Below are 20,200 nucleotides of genomic sequence, written 5' to 3'. Positions count from 1 at the left end.
ATGGAGCGAAAAAAAAAAAGACTCCTAGGAACAGGTTGCCGAAAAAAAAAAAACACATTGAAGCAATGGTGACAGTGAAGTTAGAATAATCAAAACATCAAGCAAGATTGTAATAGAGTAGACGAAAGTAAAAAAAACTTAAAATTCACTGACAGCATGGCCGATCCCAACAAGCCATGGATGGTGTATACACGAGACTAAGATAAAAAGACGGCTTCAAAAGTTATTCAAAAGGATTTCGCTATAGCTAGTGCACTTCTTTCTTGGAGACAGAAACAAAGGAAAAGATCTGTGTCATTATTCGTAGGTGTTTCGTATTTTCACGATAGCCAAGTTTATATTAATATTATTGATCCAACTCGCCCATGGAGCAGTTTTGTTTAAACCCATTTGATTTTTGCCTAAGCCCTTAAAAGTACATTAGGGCCGAATTGTCCCAAGCTTATTCTTGAGCGCTGATTCACCAAAAGTACTACGTATTTCTGACCACATTGCTTTTACTATTGAGATAGATTATTTTGTTGTTCTTTTATTACTCACACTACTATACAATTTGGCGCTATAGCTTGAGTACCGCAACCAATAAAACAATGTGCCGCTATGTGCTGCAAGTCGGCATCAGACACATGCACTCAGCATCATCAAGCTGGAACTTTAATAGCAACCGACAAGTGTGATAAAGCCCAGTATTCATAGCCCTTCATTAGCATAACTTTTTTTGTTTGTGCGTTTCAAGTGCGCTATACGCGCTACAGTTGCAAGTGCATGGGTTCAAAAACCGTAGTGTAGGCTTGTCAACACAGAACAGATTTATTCGACGCATAATTAAGACAATAAAACGACACCCTAACGTGGGAGTTGCATTTTGAGACGCTGTTTTGCGTAAAGGTCACTGGAAAGGGCTTTTCAATATCACACGTAATGTCTCCTTATGAGTGAGGACTTAGGAGTTTTCAGTCTTCTGATTGCGCTCTCGAAGTACGGCCATGTTGAATGGAGGAATACGAACTTCAAGCGTATCTGCTTGCCCGTAATGCTCTCAGCCTAGAGTCACAGGATCAGTACAGCAGCGTCATTTTCACCTCTTTAACATGAACGAGGAAGCGCACCTTGCACCTACAGTTGGTGCAGGCTACCAACCATTATCCGGAACTCAACGGAACATTCACAACAGTAAACTATCCCTACTATACGTCACAATCTTAGTAAGTTACTACGCTTACATCAATAAAAATTACTTTACAAGCGTCTCTAGTCACTCATATAGTAGTCATGCGGCACCAATTATATTGTTTTGTACGCCATTGCGACAGCATTCTTTATGGTTGGAAAAGTTTTAGGATCGCTGGAAGCTATGTAATGGAAGCGTTTTCAAAAAAAAAGACAATATAACTTCGATTAGGCGCAACTAACTTGCTAAAAAAACTTTTAATGAGACCCAAAAATCAACGTTACGCGAAGACTCATGCCGGCTTCAGTCTCGGCAACTGCTGCTGCGCACCACCAGTCCTTCAAACGTCAACGAAACTTCGTCGTTTACATAGAGATCCTTCGACTCCAGTTCTTCCACTGTAATGACTCTTATGCTTTGTGTAGAGCCCCCCTCGTTGTATTTTGACGTCATGCAGCACTCGCTTCGTTCGTTCGTCATCGCGTTCAGTTGTAAGCCTGAGCCACGATCTCTTATCCCCGTGGTGCAGGAAGGTCAACTACATCATTTTCTCAATAGGACAGGGCGTCAAATTGTCAAATGCTTCATTGCAGACGAAAAACGCTAAGTGCACACCAAGTGAACCTTCTCAATTTAGAATCAGCAGCGTTGGAGTGATGTGATGCCGTAGCCTTTGAACGGGTGATGTGGCAGCGTGCGTAGGCTTGGCTGCCAGCCATTGCTGTTGCCTTCAATGCGGACCAGTTTTGAATGCTCCAAACAAGATGCTTCATAAACCTTAGGGCAGCCTGCAGGTAAATGGGCGTGACAGAAGCAAAGGAGGTTCATTACCCACTTCCGCTGTGTACACTCCCGCTATGCCTGTTAACGATCGCTTCTTTCCTGGTAGCACCTCGAGATATGCCAGCCGCATTGCTAAGCTTCTTAGTTCAGCCATTAATGCCCTCCACCGTTTTGGACAGCAGCGTGATAGGGCCTTCCAATTTGGGTACGAGTTGTGGAGGCCCACCATCAGAGAAGCCAATGACAAATTCTATCAGTGTTTCGGCTGTGATTAGGTGGTTTTCGTGCAGCCAGTCCCGATGTAAAAGTACAGAATATGGTAGCCCGTGGCTATTACAATTCATGTCAAACTTTATTAGGTCCGCGCATTCTCTCAACGTTGATGTCTCCTCGATTTTCGGCATGCCGCATTCCTGTTCACCAGTGCCGTCAGGTTCGTCCCCATGAGTTGAGTGGACTTGTGTGGTTACTATCCCATTTGTCAGCCCCGTTAGCGTTTCTTTTGCCTCTTCAGCTTCTCTGCTTGAACTCGTATGCCACTGGAAAGACGTACGTTGTGCCTCGTCAGCATGGTCGTGCCGTTCCTTCACAGACGGGATGCTCTCCCACAAGAGCCGAAGATAATGTCCTAAAGATTCCCCACTGGCGTACAACATTTTGTCCGTGTTGCAAACCGTAAGTACACCCGAATTTTCTGCCCCACTTGCGCTTTTTGAAGAACCCCATCGGTCGACCTCTTCGGCAGCATCGCGACTTCCATTTATAGTAAAAATCTTCACTCGCGCGCAAGCCTCCCAGGCTTTGCATTGACTTTCGCGATAAACTTCACCCAAACGGCGCGATTGGCCAACGGTGTCTTCCACGCTAACCGTGGCCACTAGCACGGAGTTCAGGGCTTTCTCAACGTTCGCTTCTTCGTATTTATCAAGCACCCGTTGAAAAGGTCTTTGATTTGTCAAACTCATATCACTGTCACTATCATGCGATGGCGGCTCGGTTGAGGGCAGATTCTCCTCGACGGAACTCGGTACATCTGATGACGTGCTCGTCGAATCCGTTTCAGCTTTACGGGCGAGCGCACCATTCGCCAGGAAAGCTTGGAAGCACCTTGACGCCAAGTGCCGATTTAGATTACACAGTAGCAAACTCTTGCTGCAGAAACTGCACATGACGGCGTGGTACTCACAGTCCCTCATGAAATGGCTTAATATATAAAATGCAGGACCGGAGGCTCCACAACCATTGTTGACATTCCAGCAGCGAATCTGCGAATCAGATAAGAAAACGACACGTTAGCCTACTCACCATGAGATTAAGTAGAAATCTGCCATCTCTACACGTTCTTGATTTTTGTTCTTTGCAAAGGTAATTTCTGGCACTGTGTCTGAAGCATGTGTTCGAGTTTATTGCCGCCCAAAGTACACTTCTGCCTGTATATCACAACAGCGCACACGTCAAAAAGCCTAATGCTCTTTCTGTACACATTGCATTCAACTGTGTTTCGTGTGTTTGGTGCCAAGAGCAAGCCTTCAAGGAATAGGCAAGTGACTAACATTCAGAGTTAGCTTCACCCAAAAGGCTACTTGTAGACAAGTGAACAAAGGTTTTACAAAATATGCGACGTAATAGATATATTGGTTTACAATTGGAAGTCAGAATTAGCCAAACTAATTTTGTAGCTTTCATAGCTTCTTGAAGTCACCCAGAATTGAGCATGATGGTACCACATCCTGAGTCGAAGCCTGCAAAGCAAACTGGCCGGTACAATTCTTCCAAGTCGAGGGCCAGAAGAACCACAACCGAAAGCCGTCTCAGCAGAAAAGGCATGACTTTATCATCGCCCACACAACCGCGAGGCATCGTTGTCCCAAAACCAAGTAGTTACGCTCCGTCATTTGCAACCATCACAAAAATACGCGGAAGCGGAGTGTTGCGACAGGTGCAAATGTATTTGGCCAGTTGCGCGGTTGCACGCATTGCATTTTCGCTAGACATCTGACTGCATTTTCGCAAGGTGTTACAAGCCGAACATATTGAAAACATTCGGGCACACACACATCAGACGAAAAACGAAAGGTAAGAAAAGAAACGGGCGCAATATTCGCTCCTGTTCGTCTTCTTAGCTTTCGATTTTTGTCTACTGTGTGCGCACCCAAAGTTTTCCATAATTGTCCTCAAACCAGCTCGCCCAGCATTCTATATTTGAATGCTACAGACTGAGCTTTCGCCTCGGCATGGCCTCATGGGGCATGACTGGAGCGAACGTGGCCACACCAACAGTCCTTCAGATTTCAAGCTGATGCACGTGTGCCTGGCTCGAGCAGTCGGAATAAGATGGCCTGGTTATCACTGCTCGAATACCGGCAACGCACGGTGCTCAAAAATGTATGGCCCTTAATGTGAAACCACATTGACGCACTCACATTCTGCTATAACGTAGCATGGGATGGTTCACTTTAGACGGTTCGTATAGCGAAGCCACTCATCAATACTTGCACAACGTGGAATGAAGCTTCCCAAAAGAAGAGGCGTGGGTGTACCTTTGAAAGTTTTGGAATGCTTCAGTACGTGCAAGTGTCTCTTTCACACAATCAACTTGGCATAGTAACGCCTGGTTGTCTCACGGGCATTGGAGGCCGCGGTATCCCAAGAGATTCCTGCCGACTTACTCTAAGCACTGTAACCGACTTCTGGGTTGGTCCCCTCTTTCAGGAGAAATAATGTTTTGATCATAATCACCATGCACAACGAGTGTAAAGCCATGTCTATGGCAGCCATGCGGGCGTATGACGCTCATAAGAGGTATTAGCCCTCTTATTTTGGCACCAGGCATGCGCCCTTTCATCCCGAAAAAAAAAAAAGGTGTAGTCCTTAGAGTGCATTGAGTTGCGGTACTGTTTCTGTGGTCAAACGCATTTTATGGTAGGCTTTGCATTTCCAGCTAATAAACAAAGGTATGTCACATAAGAAAACGTTCAGCTTCTGCCGCATTTCATTGCTCCCGAAAGTTTCTTTCCTATAGCGGGCTTGAGTGTCCATGAATCTGGCCGTACTTAGATGATAAACTGCAAATGTGCCGTTGCAAAGTAGTATTAATATATGGCTTTTACATCCATAAGCGACATTAGTGTTAAAAAATAATGATATCTGGGCTTCTAAATTCTGAAAACTATATTATGTGGGACGCCGTAGGGGAGGGCTCTGGAAATTTTGACCACTAAGGCACGCTAACATCACGCGATACACGGGCCTCTACCATTTCAGCACGACCATGTTGATTGTAATCGACGAAGACAAGTCGAGCATGGCCAAACAGTTAATAGTAAAAAAAACGGATCTGATCCCTCTTTTTTTGGGAATCGGTGAAAAACGAAAGTGAACCACGCCCTCGCAAAGGTAGTTGAGCATTCATTGTGCATTGTTTCTCCTTACAGGCGAAGGTGTGAATGCTACAGCAACAAATTGCAATTCCACGTGAAGACCCGGTTAGCAGCTCGAGACATGCAGCGCACGCCTCAAGCAGAAAGCACGCCCGAATTAACATATATTGCACTAGCGTGGACAAGCAATTATCACAGTTGACTCCTAAAGGGGCCCTGTAACCCTTTTTTCAAGTAACCATGGAATGAATTCACTGGAAGGGCTTATTGCCTCACGAATTCAACGCTGCAAAAATGTTAAGAAACCACCCAGTACGAGTGGAGTTACAAATTTTTGTCGCAAGCTGCAACTGCATTCTCTCTTCTCTCGTCCCGTCGAAAGCGCTGGAAGCTAAGCAGGGAGGGATGGCAGGGCCGCAGAAAAACGTCACGCGTGCCTCTTGACCTTCAGCACGTTTTTTTTGGATTTCGCGGCTCTTTCAGTGTGATCGCGCGCACGCCTCGACAAGTAGCGGCCTCCCGTGGCGATCTCTGTAACAAGTTAGCGTGCCATGTTCAAATCAGCCAATGGCTATTAGATGGGATTACTAAGTGTGATCTTTGGGCATAATTCATAATTTGTGGAAAGAAGAAAAATATTTTAGCTGAATTTGATATTTTATTGTGAATTCCAGGCCACGTGCTGCGCTATGATATTTGGCTCGCGTGTTGTCGGGAGCCTCTAGTACCAATCGGCAGCGTTTTCTGGCCATGCTCAAAAAGTGTTGCAGGGCCCCTTTAAAGCACACTGATCAAACAGCAAGAAACACGCATGAACTGAACGCATAGGTATAGAAAGGATGGGTGCGAACACCTGTAACAATTCTTATTTGTTCGTCTGTGAGAAGCGGGCTGCTTTTATAAACGCGTCCGTGGGCGAAGTGGCGTTCATGAACTGCGACTTCAAAGCCAACTTGTAGAGGGTGCACAAGATGCACAAGGCCCCCGAATCTCGAAATAAGTGTGCGCGCGAGTGACCCAACACGCTATTGAAGAACTATACGCACTTTTACCACGAGAAGTGGAGATGCGCGCGCATAGTAACACACGGGGTGGCACAGCATGATGGTCTTTAGAGCGTGCCCGCATCACGCGCCCATCGTGCCATCAGGCTACTGATGACGAAAGCGCACTAAAGTAGCTGAAATTCTAGACCAGCAGTGCAGCATGGCATATATATATGGTTCTACATAAATACGGTGAATAAGGTTTGATCTGTGGGAAAGCGGTTAGCATCGCACGCTGAGAAGTGCGAAGCTGCTTGTTGGGGAACTCTTCTTTTTTTTTTTTAATGCGAAGGATTCCTTAGCGAACTTCGGCGACATTGAGCGTATCTATCTATCTATCTATCTATCTATCTATCTATCTATCTATCTATCTATCTATCTATCTATCTATCTATCTATCTATCTATCTATCTATCTATCTATCTATCTATCTATCTATCTATCTATCTATCTATCTATCTATCTATCTATCTATCTATCTATCTATCTATCTATCTATCTATCTGTCTATCTATCTATCTATCTATCTATCTATCTATCTATCTATCTATCTATCTATCTATCTATCTATCTATCTAGTCGCCTATGACGTTAAGCTCTCCCGGCCGTTTCAATAATAGTATCGACGCCAAACTTGTTATGGCATAACATGACTCTATGAAGAATATATTTCACTAGTCGTAACATGAAAATCATTATATGTATGTCATGAATGTCATGATTTACATTTCATGGTCCTGCAGCTCTTGCGCTGGTTTCGTTCACATGGCATGTTGCAAAACTGATATGCTAAGACATGATTGCACGGTGAACACAAGCGACAGACCCTAACATAATAATCATTGCATGCGTGTCATGTAACAACATGACTACATGCCACGCTCATGATGCGCTGGCGGCCGTTTCGCTAGCGTCACATATACCAAATTTTGTTGTACGGTACGTGAATGCATGAAGGAGGTATGTGACTGGTGCAAACATGATAATCATAATTAGATGCCGTGTCATGTAACAACGTGACTACATGCCACGCTCATGATGCGCTGGTTGCCGTTCCGCTAGGTTCACTTATGCCGAATGCGATATTACGGAATGTGAATGGATGATGAAGGTATGATACTGGTGCAAACTTTATAAACATGAGATGCATCTCATGTAACAACATGACTACATGCTACGCTCATGATGCGCTCGCGGTCGCTTCACTAGCTTCACATGTACCAAACTCGCTATTGCGCGACGCGAATGGACGACATGGGTAAATGACATCCAAACAAGATAATGACGACATGATGCGTGTTATGTAACAACAAGACTACATGCTACACTCATGATGCGCTCACGGCCGTTTCACTAACTTCGAATATGCCAAATTTGGTATTACATGACGTCAATGGATGACGAAGGTATGTGACTGGTGGAAACATGATAATCATGAGATGCATGTTATGTGAGAATATGACTACATGCCACAGTCAAAGCGCCAATACATTTCGACTTGACGCGGTGTGCGTGCTCGCCAGCGTTCATTTTGTTGCGTCACACCGGTGTTGCCACGCCAGGCGCCGGTGCTTCCACACTCGCAGGCGCGCGCCGCGTTGCGTTGCTTTGACGCATGCGTGTTTCAGCGTATCCGGCGTCTCTCCTTCACGAAAAGAGGGAGACGCAGTGTTGTCTGGGTAACGCATCGGTACAAAATGCAGCAGGTCGCATTTCGCGCTGGTTGCCATCGGGTCGCGCCAACGGACTCTGGTCGCACCTGGCGTCAGACTATAGAGTGCTCGCGTTTCCCTGACGTAGCGTCGCTGTGCCCAGCGTGTGCGCGCGTCAACGCTACATTAGAGTATATGGGGCCCTTCATGATGCGCTTGCGGCCATTTCCTAGCTCCACATATACCAATTTGGTGTTACGTGACGTAAATTAATGGCAAAACACATGACTGGTGCAAACGTGATAATCCTGACACGCGTGTCATGTAGGAACATGACAATATACCACGATCATAGCGTGCTTGTGGGCGTCTCCCTAGCTCCGCGTATACTAAATTTGGTATCACGTGACGTGAATAGATGACAAAGATAAATGACACACTAAAACAAGATAATCATGACATGGAAGTCACGTACGGCATTATTTACCTCCACCTCGTAACGTTGTGCTGATTTTAAAGTGACATATAAACCTTTACGATTCATGCTTCGCATATCATCGATTCCCACTGTACGTGGGATCTGCCAACTTTTTAGTTCTTCTGGCCGTTTCAATAATGGTATCAATATCAAACTTGGTATGGCGAAACATGACTGTATGAAGAACATATATGATTAGTCATTAAAAAACCATGACACATATGTCATACATGTCATGAATTGCATTTCATGATCCTGCAGCTCTTGCGGTGGTTTCGTTCACGTGGCATGTTGCAAAACAGGTATGGTATGATATGATTGCATGGCGAACGCAAACGACCGACCCTAACATGAAAATAATGACATGCGTGTCATGTAACAACATGACTACATGCCACGCTCATGATCTGGTCGCGGCCGTTTCGCTAGCTTCACTTATATCAAATTTGATTTTATGGGAGGGGAATGGATGTCGAAGGTAAGATACTGGTGCAAACATGATAAACATGATTTGTGTTTCATGAAACAAGAAGGCTACATGCTACGCTCATGATGCGCTCGCGGTCGTCGCTAGCTTCACGTGTACCAAACTCGGTATTACGTGACGCAAATGGACGACATAGCTAAATGACACATCCAAACATGATAATGAAGACATGCGTGTCATGTAACAACATGACTACATGCCACTCATGATGCACTCGCGGCCATTTCGTTAGCTTCATATATGCCAAATTCGGTATTACGTGACGTTAATGAATAAGGAATGTGTATGACTGGGGCAAACATGATAATCATGAGATGCGTGTCATTTGAGAACTTGACTGCGTGCCATAGTCAAAGCGCCAATACAATTCGACGTGACGCGGTGCGCGCGCTCGCCGACGTTCATTTCGTCGCGCACGTCGGCGTCCCTCGCCAGGCGCCGGTCCTGCCATATAGTCACCGGCGCTCGCCGCGCTGCGTTCCTCTGGCGCATGCGCGTTTCAGCTCGTGCGGCATCCATCCGTAACGAAAAGTGGGAGACGCAGTTTTGTCTGGGTAACACATCGGCGCGAGATGCAGCATGCCACATTTCGCACTGGTTGCCATCGGGCAGCGCCAACAGACGCTGGTCATGCCGGTCACGTCTGGCGTCAGACTATAGAGTGCTCGCGTTTCGCTAACGTAGCGTCGCTGAGCCCTTTGTGCACGTGCATCAACGCTACAATAGAGTATATTGGGCCATTCATGATGCACTCGTGTTTGTTTTGCAAAGCTCCAGATATACAAACTTTGGTGTTACGGGAGGTCAATGCATGACGAAAGTATAATACTGCTGCAAACATGGTAATCCAGACCCACTTGTCATGTAAGAACATGACAACATACTACCCTCATAGCGTGCTCACGGCTGGTTCACTAGCTCTACACATAATAATTTTGGTATCACGTGACGTCAATAGATGACGGAGGTTAACGACACATCCCAACATGATAATGATGATATGGAATTGATGTACGGCATCATTTACCTGCACCTTGTAACGCTTTGCCGACATTAAAGTGATATATTAACTTTTATCATTCGTGCTTCGCATATCATCGATTCCCACTGTACGTGGGATCTGCCATTCTTTTTTTCTTTGCAATCTCTCAGTATACAGTTTACAACGTCGTATCGGTGACGGAAATGCGTCAGCTAAGCTGTGGTGAACGCCTGCAGTGAATACTTTCGAGTTGAAATAACTACTCCAGCTTCAAATCACTTGTTACCAACGCATATACAGGCCAAATGCAAATGCTGTGGTGCTATGCAGGATTACGCGAGCTTGACGGATAGCCGAGTCGGCTGAGAGCTCACCCCATACAGTCATGACAAGAACGATAGTGACAAAAAAGCGTTGCGTAAAGTGGCTACAAAAACGCACGTGGGGTCACAAATGCATGCGCTGTATCAGGGGTGATTTCCAAGAAACTGCCTGCATGAACGCGTCGGCGCCGCCACCCTGCAAACACAAATCACGCGCAAACGACATCGTGGGTTTCGCACTATGTATATTTGGACACTGAAAGTCGCACCGCCCACAGGCGTGCTCGCAGGCATTTGTCATCTCTCAGGCAATGTATTCGCTCCACCTACAGCATGCATGTTCACTCCCGAGGGCAACAAGCGTGCACACGCAGCACATATTACAGATAAATAAAGTAACATGTTACTGTTATTAACACTACACATCTGAATATTTCGAATGCAAAGCATTTCTTAGCAAACTTTGGCAACTTTGAGCGCATCTATCAATCCATCTAGCCGCTTACTTTTGGGTGCTCCCGTGGTCACCCCCTTAACTTGGCGTAAACCAAAAGTAGCATGTGAGGGTGAGATGGTTTGACGAATATTTCGTGCTGGTCGAGACATAGATAATGTCATAATCCCGTCGCGTACGCCGTCAAACACTTCTCGCCAGAGAGTGGCACATACACATTGGCGGGTGTGTGCCACTGGTATGCGAGTATGTGCCACAGGTGATTGAAACTTAGTCAGAAACCAAGGAACGACGAGAACACACAAGGGCGATTTTAATGCGTGGGTGGTAAGCAATACCTAAACATCGGCAGCGTCGACCCAACGAAAGCAGAGAATAAATGTCAGTGTTAAGAAAAACCTGACATAGCCAGCGTTAACCCCACGACAAATGCAAATAATAAACTTCAGGATCCCAGCTGGAATCGAACCCAAGCAATCTGCGTGGCAATAAAGCACTTTACCACACATTACCAGGTCTCGCAACTACTTTTCAAATAGACGCTAATCTTCGTGAAACGTCAACAGTGGCTGCAGTTCTGCCTATTTAATTTTATAAACACTACATATGTACTCCTTTGGTACAGCCGTCATGCCGGGTTAACGTCAATTAGGTTAGTTGCCATGCGCTGAAGTTGATATATGTATCAGTGTCCAGGGCCAGCATTTTCGCGAGTATCAGCGCTTCATATCAGCTTCTGCTGTTGCTAATACGCATGTTCCAGTTGACATTGTTGCAAAAGTGCAAACTACTGGTTATATAAACATCTGCAACTCTTCAACATATGTCTGAGCGGGCAACATTTGTGCATGTATTCAGCGTCAATTCATGATATGTCGCTCAATAAAAAAATTTGCCAAACGGTCACTTTTCCTCCGCATGCTTCGCATGACTTCGATTCCCAGGTACGTGAAAACTGCCGATTTTTCTCCTTTTTTTAACAACTCAAGAGTGGACGTGGTTGCACGTGCAGACACTAACGTGGAAGAACAGCGATTAGTTGGCGACCACTGAACGGGTGAAAAGGCGCCTGACCCTCTTACTGTTGCGATCAAGAAAATAGGACAAGAAAAGTATTTGTTGAGCGTTTAACATTGCGATATGAAATCTTGAAATTTATATCGCAAACAAGCTTCACGGTAATAGCTGCCGGTTACAACCGTGTGAAGTGCATATTTGAGATTGCCGCTTTGCGCTTGTTGTGTATCACAATCGCTCCCCGGTGTCACACATTCGGCTCGTGTCGTCACTTGATTTTTATTGCTCTGATTTCTGGGAAAGTGAGTGCGGTGATTAAAGCAGACTATGGGCTCAAAAGTGAAGAAGCTACTTCACTGCATGTGTTGTACTTGTTACGGTACATGTACATTTGCGTCGGTGGCACGGTTGTTCATCATACCCAGCATCGCAACCTTCCAGCGGAAGAATGGGCAACTCGCTTACTGCAAGACTCCAGCGCAGCTTCCTTTCGGCAGACTGGACAAATAGGCGCCGTCAACTTGATTTGTGATAAAAAGTCACCTTCTTTGGTGGATCCGCAAACCACGTGCCTCAGCTGAATATTTTTGAAGGTAAGTTTGTCATTTTTTATTACCTTCACACGTTCTATTCAGAAGTTATTAAAACCAAAAAAGTATTGTGCGTACAATGTTCGTGAAATATTCAACTGCGTAGTTATTCGGGTTTACATTGCTGAGTCGTCTTCCGCTAAATATTATTTTCTGCAGTAATGAATTAGTGGAAGCAATTTATCTACAAACAAGTGAATACTATGCTTTCTGAACGGAAATGCTACCAGTGGTGCTTGCGTCATAGTTGTGAGTAGCACGGCGTGAGGGCCGTAAAATTGTATGCAATACATCATCACCACGTGACGACATCACACTCGTTCTTCGTGTGTGTTAGCGTAGTCCGTGCGATTAATCTCATCAATCACACCACTTGCTTTGTGGCCTGGGCACTGCTCCTAACCAAAAGCAAACGCAGTTGGTGGAACCTATCTTCACCGTGAACATCTGTCAATCAAACTTATTGATGTGCGAACTCGGGTGCCAGTTCGTTGACTCTGAGAAAAGCCAAGTTCAACTCGTGACTGTCATATTCGCGGTGTAATTGATTGATATGTGGGGTTTAACGTCCCAAAACCACCATATGATTATGAGAGACGCCGTAGTGGAGGGCTCCGAAAATTTCGACCACCTGGGGTTCTTTAACGTGCACCGAAATCTGAGAACACGGGCCTACAACATTCCTGCCTCCATCGGAAATGCAGCCACCGCAGCCGGGATTCAAACCCGCGACCTGCGAGTCAGCAGCCGAGCACCTTAGCCACTAGACCACCGCGGCGGGGCATATTCGCGGTGTAACTGTTTAACGTTTCGTGCAGTGATGCTAAGTAGGAGCCTCTTTGCCTCTAAAACTATCTTTTGAGCTTGTACTGCATGTGGAAGGCTGGTGCCATCACAGGAGCTCAATCACTCTGTGCGCGGCAGTAATAAAGTCATGCTTAATTAGCTAGGTACTATTTACTGTGTAGGTAATTAGCACATTTGTTAAACAACTAATTAGGTTATTTTGTGAGAGTATTTCTTGCCTTAATTAGCTTCATATATTTATATGAGTTTCCTCAGCATGTTCTTAGTAAGGTCAGCTTTAATTATCTCTGTGTTTACATGACTCCGCTTAATTACCTTGGTCATAGTTAGTCCTGACTTACGCGATAGCGTTTAAGAGCTCGTCGCGCCAAAAACGCCGGCGTCGTTCGTTGCAACCGAAAAATCATTTTGTCCGCAACCGAAATATTTGTATGAATGCAAATGACGTCAATAGTAAAAATTTTTTTGTCTAAGTGAGGATCCGACCCACGCGATCTGCGAAGCAAGCAGATGTCCTACCCCACGGGCATCATTTAGGCTGAAACGCAGCGGAAAATACCACGGCCAATCATCCATTACTATAACGGAGTTTTTTTTTATTTCTTGCTTAGTCAGACAACATTCGGCACCAAAGCAGCATTATTAATGTCGCTGCAGGAGAAAGCATACTCAAGCCAACTGAACTTATTGACGTTTGTGTCATGCGCATGAAACATTTTATCACATGATAGAAAGAGAGATTACAATACCAGTCACGAAGCACGAAAGAGTAACGCTTAGCATGACTGGGGCACATGAAACTTTTTGCCAAAAGGCGGATGAAAAACACCGCTGTGAAGTCGCAGAGAAAGAATGTTTATTTTTTGTTTTCTAAAGAAGCATAATACGAGAAAAGCAGGCTATATTTCGCAAGAACTTAAGCACGCATTTACCATTTAGTGACAATGGTGTGATTGAAATTGAACTCGAAAATTAGTTTCATACAAAACTTTTTAGATCCCACGTACAGTGTTAATCGATGATATGCGAAGCGCGAATGAAAAAGCTTAAATTTTCACAATAAAATCAGCACAACGTTACAAGGCAAACGTAAATTATGCCGTACATGACTTCAATGTCGTGATGATAATGTTTGCGCCTGGCATTTGTGCTCTGTCGTCTATTCACTTCACGTAATACCCAGTTTGGTGTATGTGAAGCTAACGAAGTGAGCGCGAGCGCGTGATGAGCGTGGCATGTGATGAGCGCGGAAATCGGCCAGCAGAGCTAAAAGTCACAGACAGACAGACAGACAGACAGACAGACAGACAGACAGACAGACAGACAGACAGACAGACAGACAGACAGACAGACAGACAGACAGACAGACAGACAGACAGACAGACAGACAGACAGACAGACAGACAGACAGACAGACAGACAGACAGACAGACAGACAGACAGACAGACAGACAGACAGACAGACAGACAGACAGACAGACAGACAGACAGACAGACAGACAGACAGACAGACAGACAGACAGACAGACAGACAGATAGATAGATAGATAGACAGATAGATAGATAGATAGATAGATAGATAGATAGATAGATAGATAGATAGATAGATAGATAGATAGATAGATAGATAGATAGATAGATAGATAGATAGATAGATAGATAGATAGATAGATAGATAGATAGATAGATAGATAGATAGATAGATAGATAGATAGATAGATAGATAGATAGATAGATAGATAGATAGATAGATAGATAGATAGATAGACAGACAGATAGATAGATAGACAGATAGATAGATAGATAGATAGATAGATAGATAGATAGATAGATAGATAGATAGATAGATAGATAGATAGATAGATAGATAGATAGATAGACAGGAGTTTTGCGCAAAATCAGATGAGAAGGATTCAAAAAGAAGAGACGACGCATTTTGAATGCCTTCAGAAGATACTCAGGGCAAGCGAACGCCACCGACAGTTCCGAATGGTGGGGTTGTTGTCAGAAAGGACCACTCGCTTTACAAGTTCAGTCCCCGTCATTAGGTGTATGCAACAAAATACGACACCAATGGAATCACAATAATTATGGTAAGTGATTCGTGCGACAAACTATTATTTTAGATCATGGATTGGCCACAAGTGACTTCCGAGGCAGGTCATGTAGCCCCCAAATTAAGGTCTGAATAACGGCCTCCGAGATAGCGGGCGCGCGGCATGTTTCTCTCCGGCCGTCCCAGTCACACGGAGAGAGCGCGTTTCCAAAGGTGGGCGTAGCCGGCTCCTTTCTCCGTACCGCGGCGCTCCTTCTTAGGGTCAAAAACACTGCCACGCTGTTAGCGTAGCTCGCATGCGGCGAGAAAAAAAAAGGCTCTGCGAATTTAATAACTTCGCGCTCATTTGGGAATGTCGGGCCAAGATGCACGAGGGGCGAAGTCAATGCTTGGGAGCATATATTCTCAAATGGGATTTTTTTTTTAGGTGTTAATATGCGCCAGCCATATTAGAGCATTTATATTTGTGATTCTTTTGGAAGAGATCTGGATGAGCTGGAAACTTACTGTACTTTAAACTTTGCAGCCTATATTCGCAATACCCACCGACCACAGGTGGCGCACTGCGCAATCTGAGATAACTGCGGGAGCACGATCAACCCGTGAACTCGCATAGCAATTCTGTAAGAACCCAGGCCAGGTGTTACTAATGAATAATTTCTACGGAGGACTACTAATTATTATTTAGGTTGCAGGACAGGCTTGAGGTAATTAGTGGCTGAAGGACAACGGCTAAATATGGTTAGAGCAGGCTCGTCATTTGCGCACAAAGCTAAGAACTGGCTTTTTCTAACTTTCGCTTGAAGTGTACTGGGTCCTGTCAGAAAAATAAAATGCCATGAATCCCCAGCTACAGCGGTTGCATTTTAGATGAAGGCATAACGGCTGTAAGCCCATGTGCTCAGATTAGGACGCACGTTAAAGAACCCCAGGTGGTCGAAATTTCCGGAGCCTTCCGTTATGGCGTCCCTCAATCATATGGCGCTTTCAGCGCGTTAAACCCAACAAATCAATCAATAAAAATGTCACAAATCTACTGTGGCGCTAGAGTCAGGCATACTTGAGGATTACAACTAGAGAGTCACCCCACCCCCACAAAAAAAAAAAACGCCTTGTGTAACGCAGTTTCAGAAGGCAATGTATATGTCTTTATCAAAAAGGACTTACTACTTCTATTGGTACATGCGCATGCTCATCAGCCATTCTTGGTTAACGGAAGAGCAGTTTTCTTATGTTCGTAGGACATCTGCAAAGTTAAACATGACGAAAGACGAAGGCTCAAGAAAACATGAACACCATGCTGCTTCTGACCGGTTCTGTTTCTGAGAAAAATCGAGAATTGGACAAAATCTCGTGTGATCACGATGTAGTGGCATATAAGTATGAATGAAAACACTAAATGCTTACTATTAAGGTGCGTTCGGAAATCTAATGACGTTTTGAAAATATGAAGAGTTCAGTGAAGAAGGATACAGTATGGAAACAAACATTTTCGAAAGCACCTTTTTGTTCGGTTTTGAGTGTTCATCCGTACGATACTTCTGGGTGTGCTTGTATAGTTGCGGTGGTCCTACGTGCTGTATATTTACCTTGTTAATAGGTAATTTAGGAATATCGTACGCTGAATTAGCGGGCGTAGCGTTTGCGTGCCATATGAGCATTTGTATATAGCGTTTGTCTCCTGCAAACGTTGTCACGTGCTAGAGTCACCACAAAATGACTTTTCGGGCCTTGGGAGCAGCATGCAATTTCAGATTTCTTGCAAAAAGACTACAAAAGCTAATGATTGATTGATTGATATGTGGGGTTTAACGTTTCAAAGCCATCATATGATTCTAAGACGTTCCGGAAATTTCGACCACCTGGGGTTGTTGCACGTGCGCCCAAATCTGAGCACACGGGCCTACATCATCTCCGCCTCCATCAGAAATGCAGCCGCCGCAATTGGGATTCAATCCCACACCCTGCATGTCAGCAGCCGAGTACCTTAACCACCAGACCACCACGACGGGGCTACAAACGCTAATGGCGGTAAGCCTCATGACGCATGCGCAGTGGCAATAATATCAATGGATAGTGTTTGCTTACGCTAGTCTAAAACTCGCTATTCGGGAGTTTTAGAATAACGTTTGCGGGCATTCTGGGCATATCGGGCACCATATGAGTTTTAGATTAACGCTTGCCCCTCCTAGAGAACAATCTAAGGACTTTAGCTGCCCCGCAAACTGAAATGCATGAAAACCACACATAGCCTCGACACCAGCGTTTGCGGGGTGTATGTGGGCTGCACACGCTACCCGCTATTTCGGATTTTCTGCGTGCGGGCCGCGAACGGCGGCTCGCGTTACGACACATGCGCCATGGCAGCGACCGCACCGCAAGAGTTTGCTCTGCGCTATTCTAAATCTTCCTATTATTGTGAGATACGCCACAGAGGAGGGCGCCGGAAGTTTTTGTCATCTGGTGCTCTTTCGCGTGCACAGCATAGGAGCCTCCGAATTTTCCCCCATCGAAATACAAGCCACGCAGGCGGGATCGAACCCTCAACTGTGGGCAGCCGAGTACCGTAACCGCTACACCACAGCGGTAAGCTGCTTTTGGCAATGGGAAGCGCTCTAAAGCGCACTATTACGCCCTTCGTCGATCTTTTACTGTCTTCCACGCAGTCTGACACCATCAATACCTGCGAACCCAAATACGGCAAAACAAACGCTTCGTTGACACTTACACTTAATTGAGCCAGTCGGTCCTCGGAAAGAGCAGACCATGATACGCCGCTGTCCGTGCAGCAAGTTCCATCCAGCACACACGTGTACGGCCTTCGCTCGGATTTTCTGAAGCAGCGAGTGCAAGCAGTGTGAGAGCACGGCAACCGCGCCGTCCATTTGCAGACGAACCCACAGTAGCTGCAAACCAGCTCGGAAGGCAAAGGCTCCAAGAAAGACGTGCTCCGCCAGTCGAAGCCATCGCCGAAGCCGTACAACGTGTGAGTCGTCTCGCGCTTGCGACCCTCGGCCATCTCAAATGACGTTCGGCACACGAATAACCGAAATCGAGAAAGGTTACGCCATAGCTATCTGCGGGGCACCCTGCTTCTATGCCACCACTGCAGCAATGGCTGACAAATAGTAGCCCCAGTCGCGACCACTAGTCGAGCGTGTATCATCTCTCATTAGGAAGACAACTAACCGTTCTGCGGCTTTCTACGCTTCAAGGCTGGAAGAACATCATAATGCGCAAGTGGTAGATAGCGTCGCGTTCGAATAACAAGGTCGTCCTGTTCATTCGTTGCTGTAATGTGATAATGACAATGAATGTTGAAATCGCATCGCGAACAATCTTGATTCGACCATAGCTGGAAGAAATATGAAGATTGGAGTGTGCGAAAACGGTGTAATCGCTCTCACGTGTAGACCCATGCCAGAAATATCTAACTTTCATTCCTTGTAAAAATAACCTGTTATCTACTCGTACTATTTTTTATTTAATACAAACGTCTGCTTTTTATCCAAACTTCTCCGGCCCGAAACAAAACTTCTTGCAAACCTGGTGGTTGATTGATATGTGGGATTGAACGTCCCACAACCACCATATGATTATAAAAGACGTTGTAGTGGAGGGTTCCGGAAAGTTTGACCATCTCGGATTCTTTAACGTGCACACAATACTGAACAGACGGGCCCACAAAATTTCCGCCTCTATTGGAAATGCAGTCGCCGTAGCCGGGATTCAATCCCTCTACCTGCGGGTCAGCAGCCGAGTACCTTAGCCACTAGACCATCGTGGCCGGGCTAAACCTGATGGTTGTCAAGATTATTATGAATAAAACGACAAAAGAAAACTGCTGCAACCGCCCATGTGATCTGCTCTACGATGCGGTTGGTATACACGTATGTACAGGTGCGATCAAAAGTGTGCCGAACACAGGATCACGTGGCAGAATGCATCGACACGCCATCAAGTGATGAGACAAAACGAGACAACTGCTTCAGGGCTCATGCGCGTCAAGTCTTATCACTTGGCTTCTCATGTGGCTCTGTTGCATGCAGTTACGACGCTCGTAGCCAAAACGGCAACTGGATGTCGCTTTTTTTTTTGCTTTTTTGAATCTGTGCCGTTCTTTTACGTAGTGGCTGTGATGAGGCCAGTTCAAGCACCGCCTCGTATTGTAATTGACACCGGTTGATTAGAATAAGTAAGCATAGCGATTTATTGATATGTGGGGTTTAATGTCCCAAAACCACCATATAATTATGAGAGATGCCGTAGTGAAGAGTCCGAAAATTTCGACCACCTGGGGTTCTTCAACGTCCACCCAAATCTGAGCACACGACCTGCGCTATTTCTGCCTCCATCATAAAGGCAGCCGGGAGTCAATCCTGCAACCTGTGGGTCAGCAGCTGAGTACCTTAGCCACTAGACCACTGCGACGGGGCAAGTAAGCATAGCGAGCATCGCACAACTTGACGAAGGCAAACGCACAAAATAAATTTTCTCAGGCCAGCTTGTGTTTGTCGGGCTAATCCACGTTGCACCTAAATGATCTTAGTTGTCAAAGATAATGTAGCCGAAATTAATCAAATGTAGTCCAGTACTTTGTTACCTAAATAAATCAGGCGTAAGTAAGTTTAGTTAAGCCCAGTTCATCTTGATGTTTTCGTGTTACGTGAAGTTAAGCTTAGATGAGCCCACATGAGTCGAAATAACTATAGCCAAATCTATTTAGGCAAAATTGATCATGCTAATCCTTATATTGTCGATGCATTCTGTCACGCGAGTCCGTGGTCTGCCCACGTTTGATCGCACCAGTACATTTTTTGGGGTAGAACAACATTGGCTATACTTGCGGCCCTCCGCCCATCTTTCCTTCTATTGCAGCCAGTTTCAAGGAACCGTAGACTCCATCATGTTATCATATAGCTTTTAGCACACAATTCTCAAGACCTGTAATGTTGTGAATGTCTTGTTAAAATG

At 45.3% G+C, this 20,200-nt stretch overlaps 1 protein-coding gene across 1 annotated transcript; it reads right to left on the bottom strand.

Moving 5' to 3' along the window:
- Window positions 1-1,953: 1,953 nt before the first annotated feature.
- LOC119165532 (uncharacterized) lies at window positions 1,954-18,384 on the bottom strand. The gene is made up of 2 exons (XM_037417684.2): window positions 17,955-18,384; window positions 1,954-3,219 (listed from the first exon to the last, which is right to left on the bottom strand). Exons 1-2 carry the CDS (start codon window positions 18,243-18,245, stop codon window positions 2,101-2,103), a joined length of 1,410 nt encoding a protein of 469 aa, XP_037273581.2. The 5' UTR covers window positions 18,246-18,384; the 3' UTR covers window positions 1,954-2,100.
- Between the last annotated feature and the right edge of the window lie 1,816 nt (window positions 18,385-20,200).

This window comes from Rhipicephalus microplus, chromosome 9, assembly GCF_043290135.1.
Source record: "Rhipicephalus microplus isolate Deutch F79 chromosome 9, USDA_Rmic, whole genome shotgun sequence".
NCBI lineage: Eukaryota > Metazoa > Arthropoda > Arachnida > Ixodida > Ixodidae > Rhipicephalus > Rhipicephalus microplus.
This window is presented reverse-complemented; position numbering and strand designations above follow the sequence as displayed.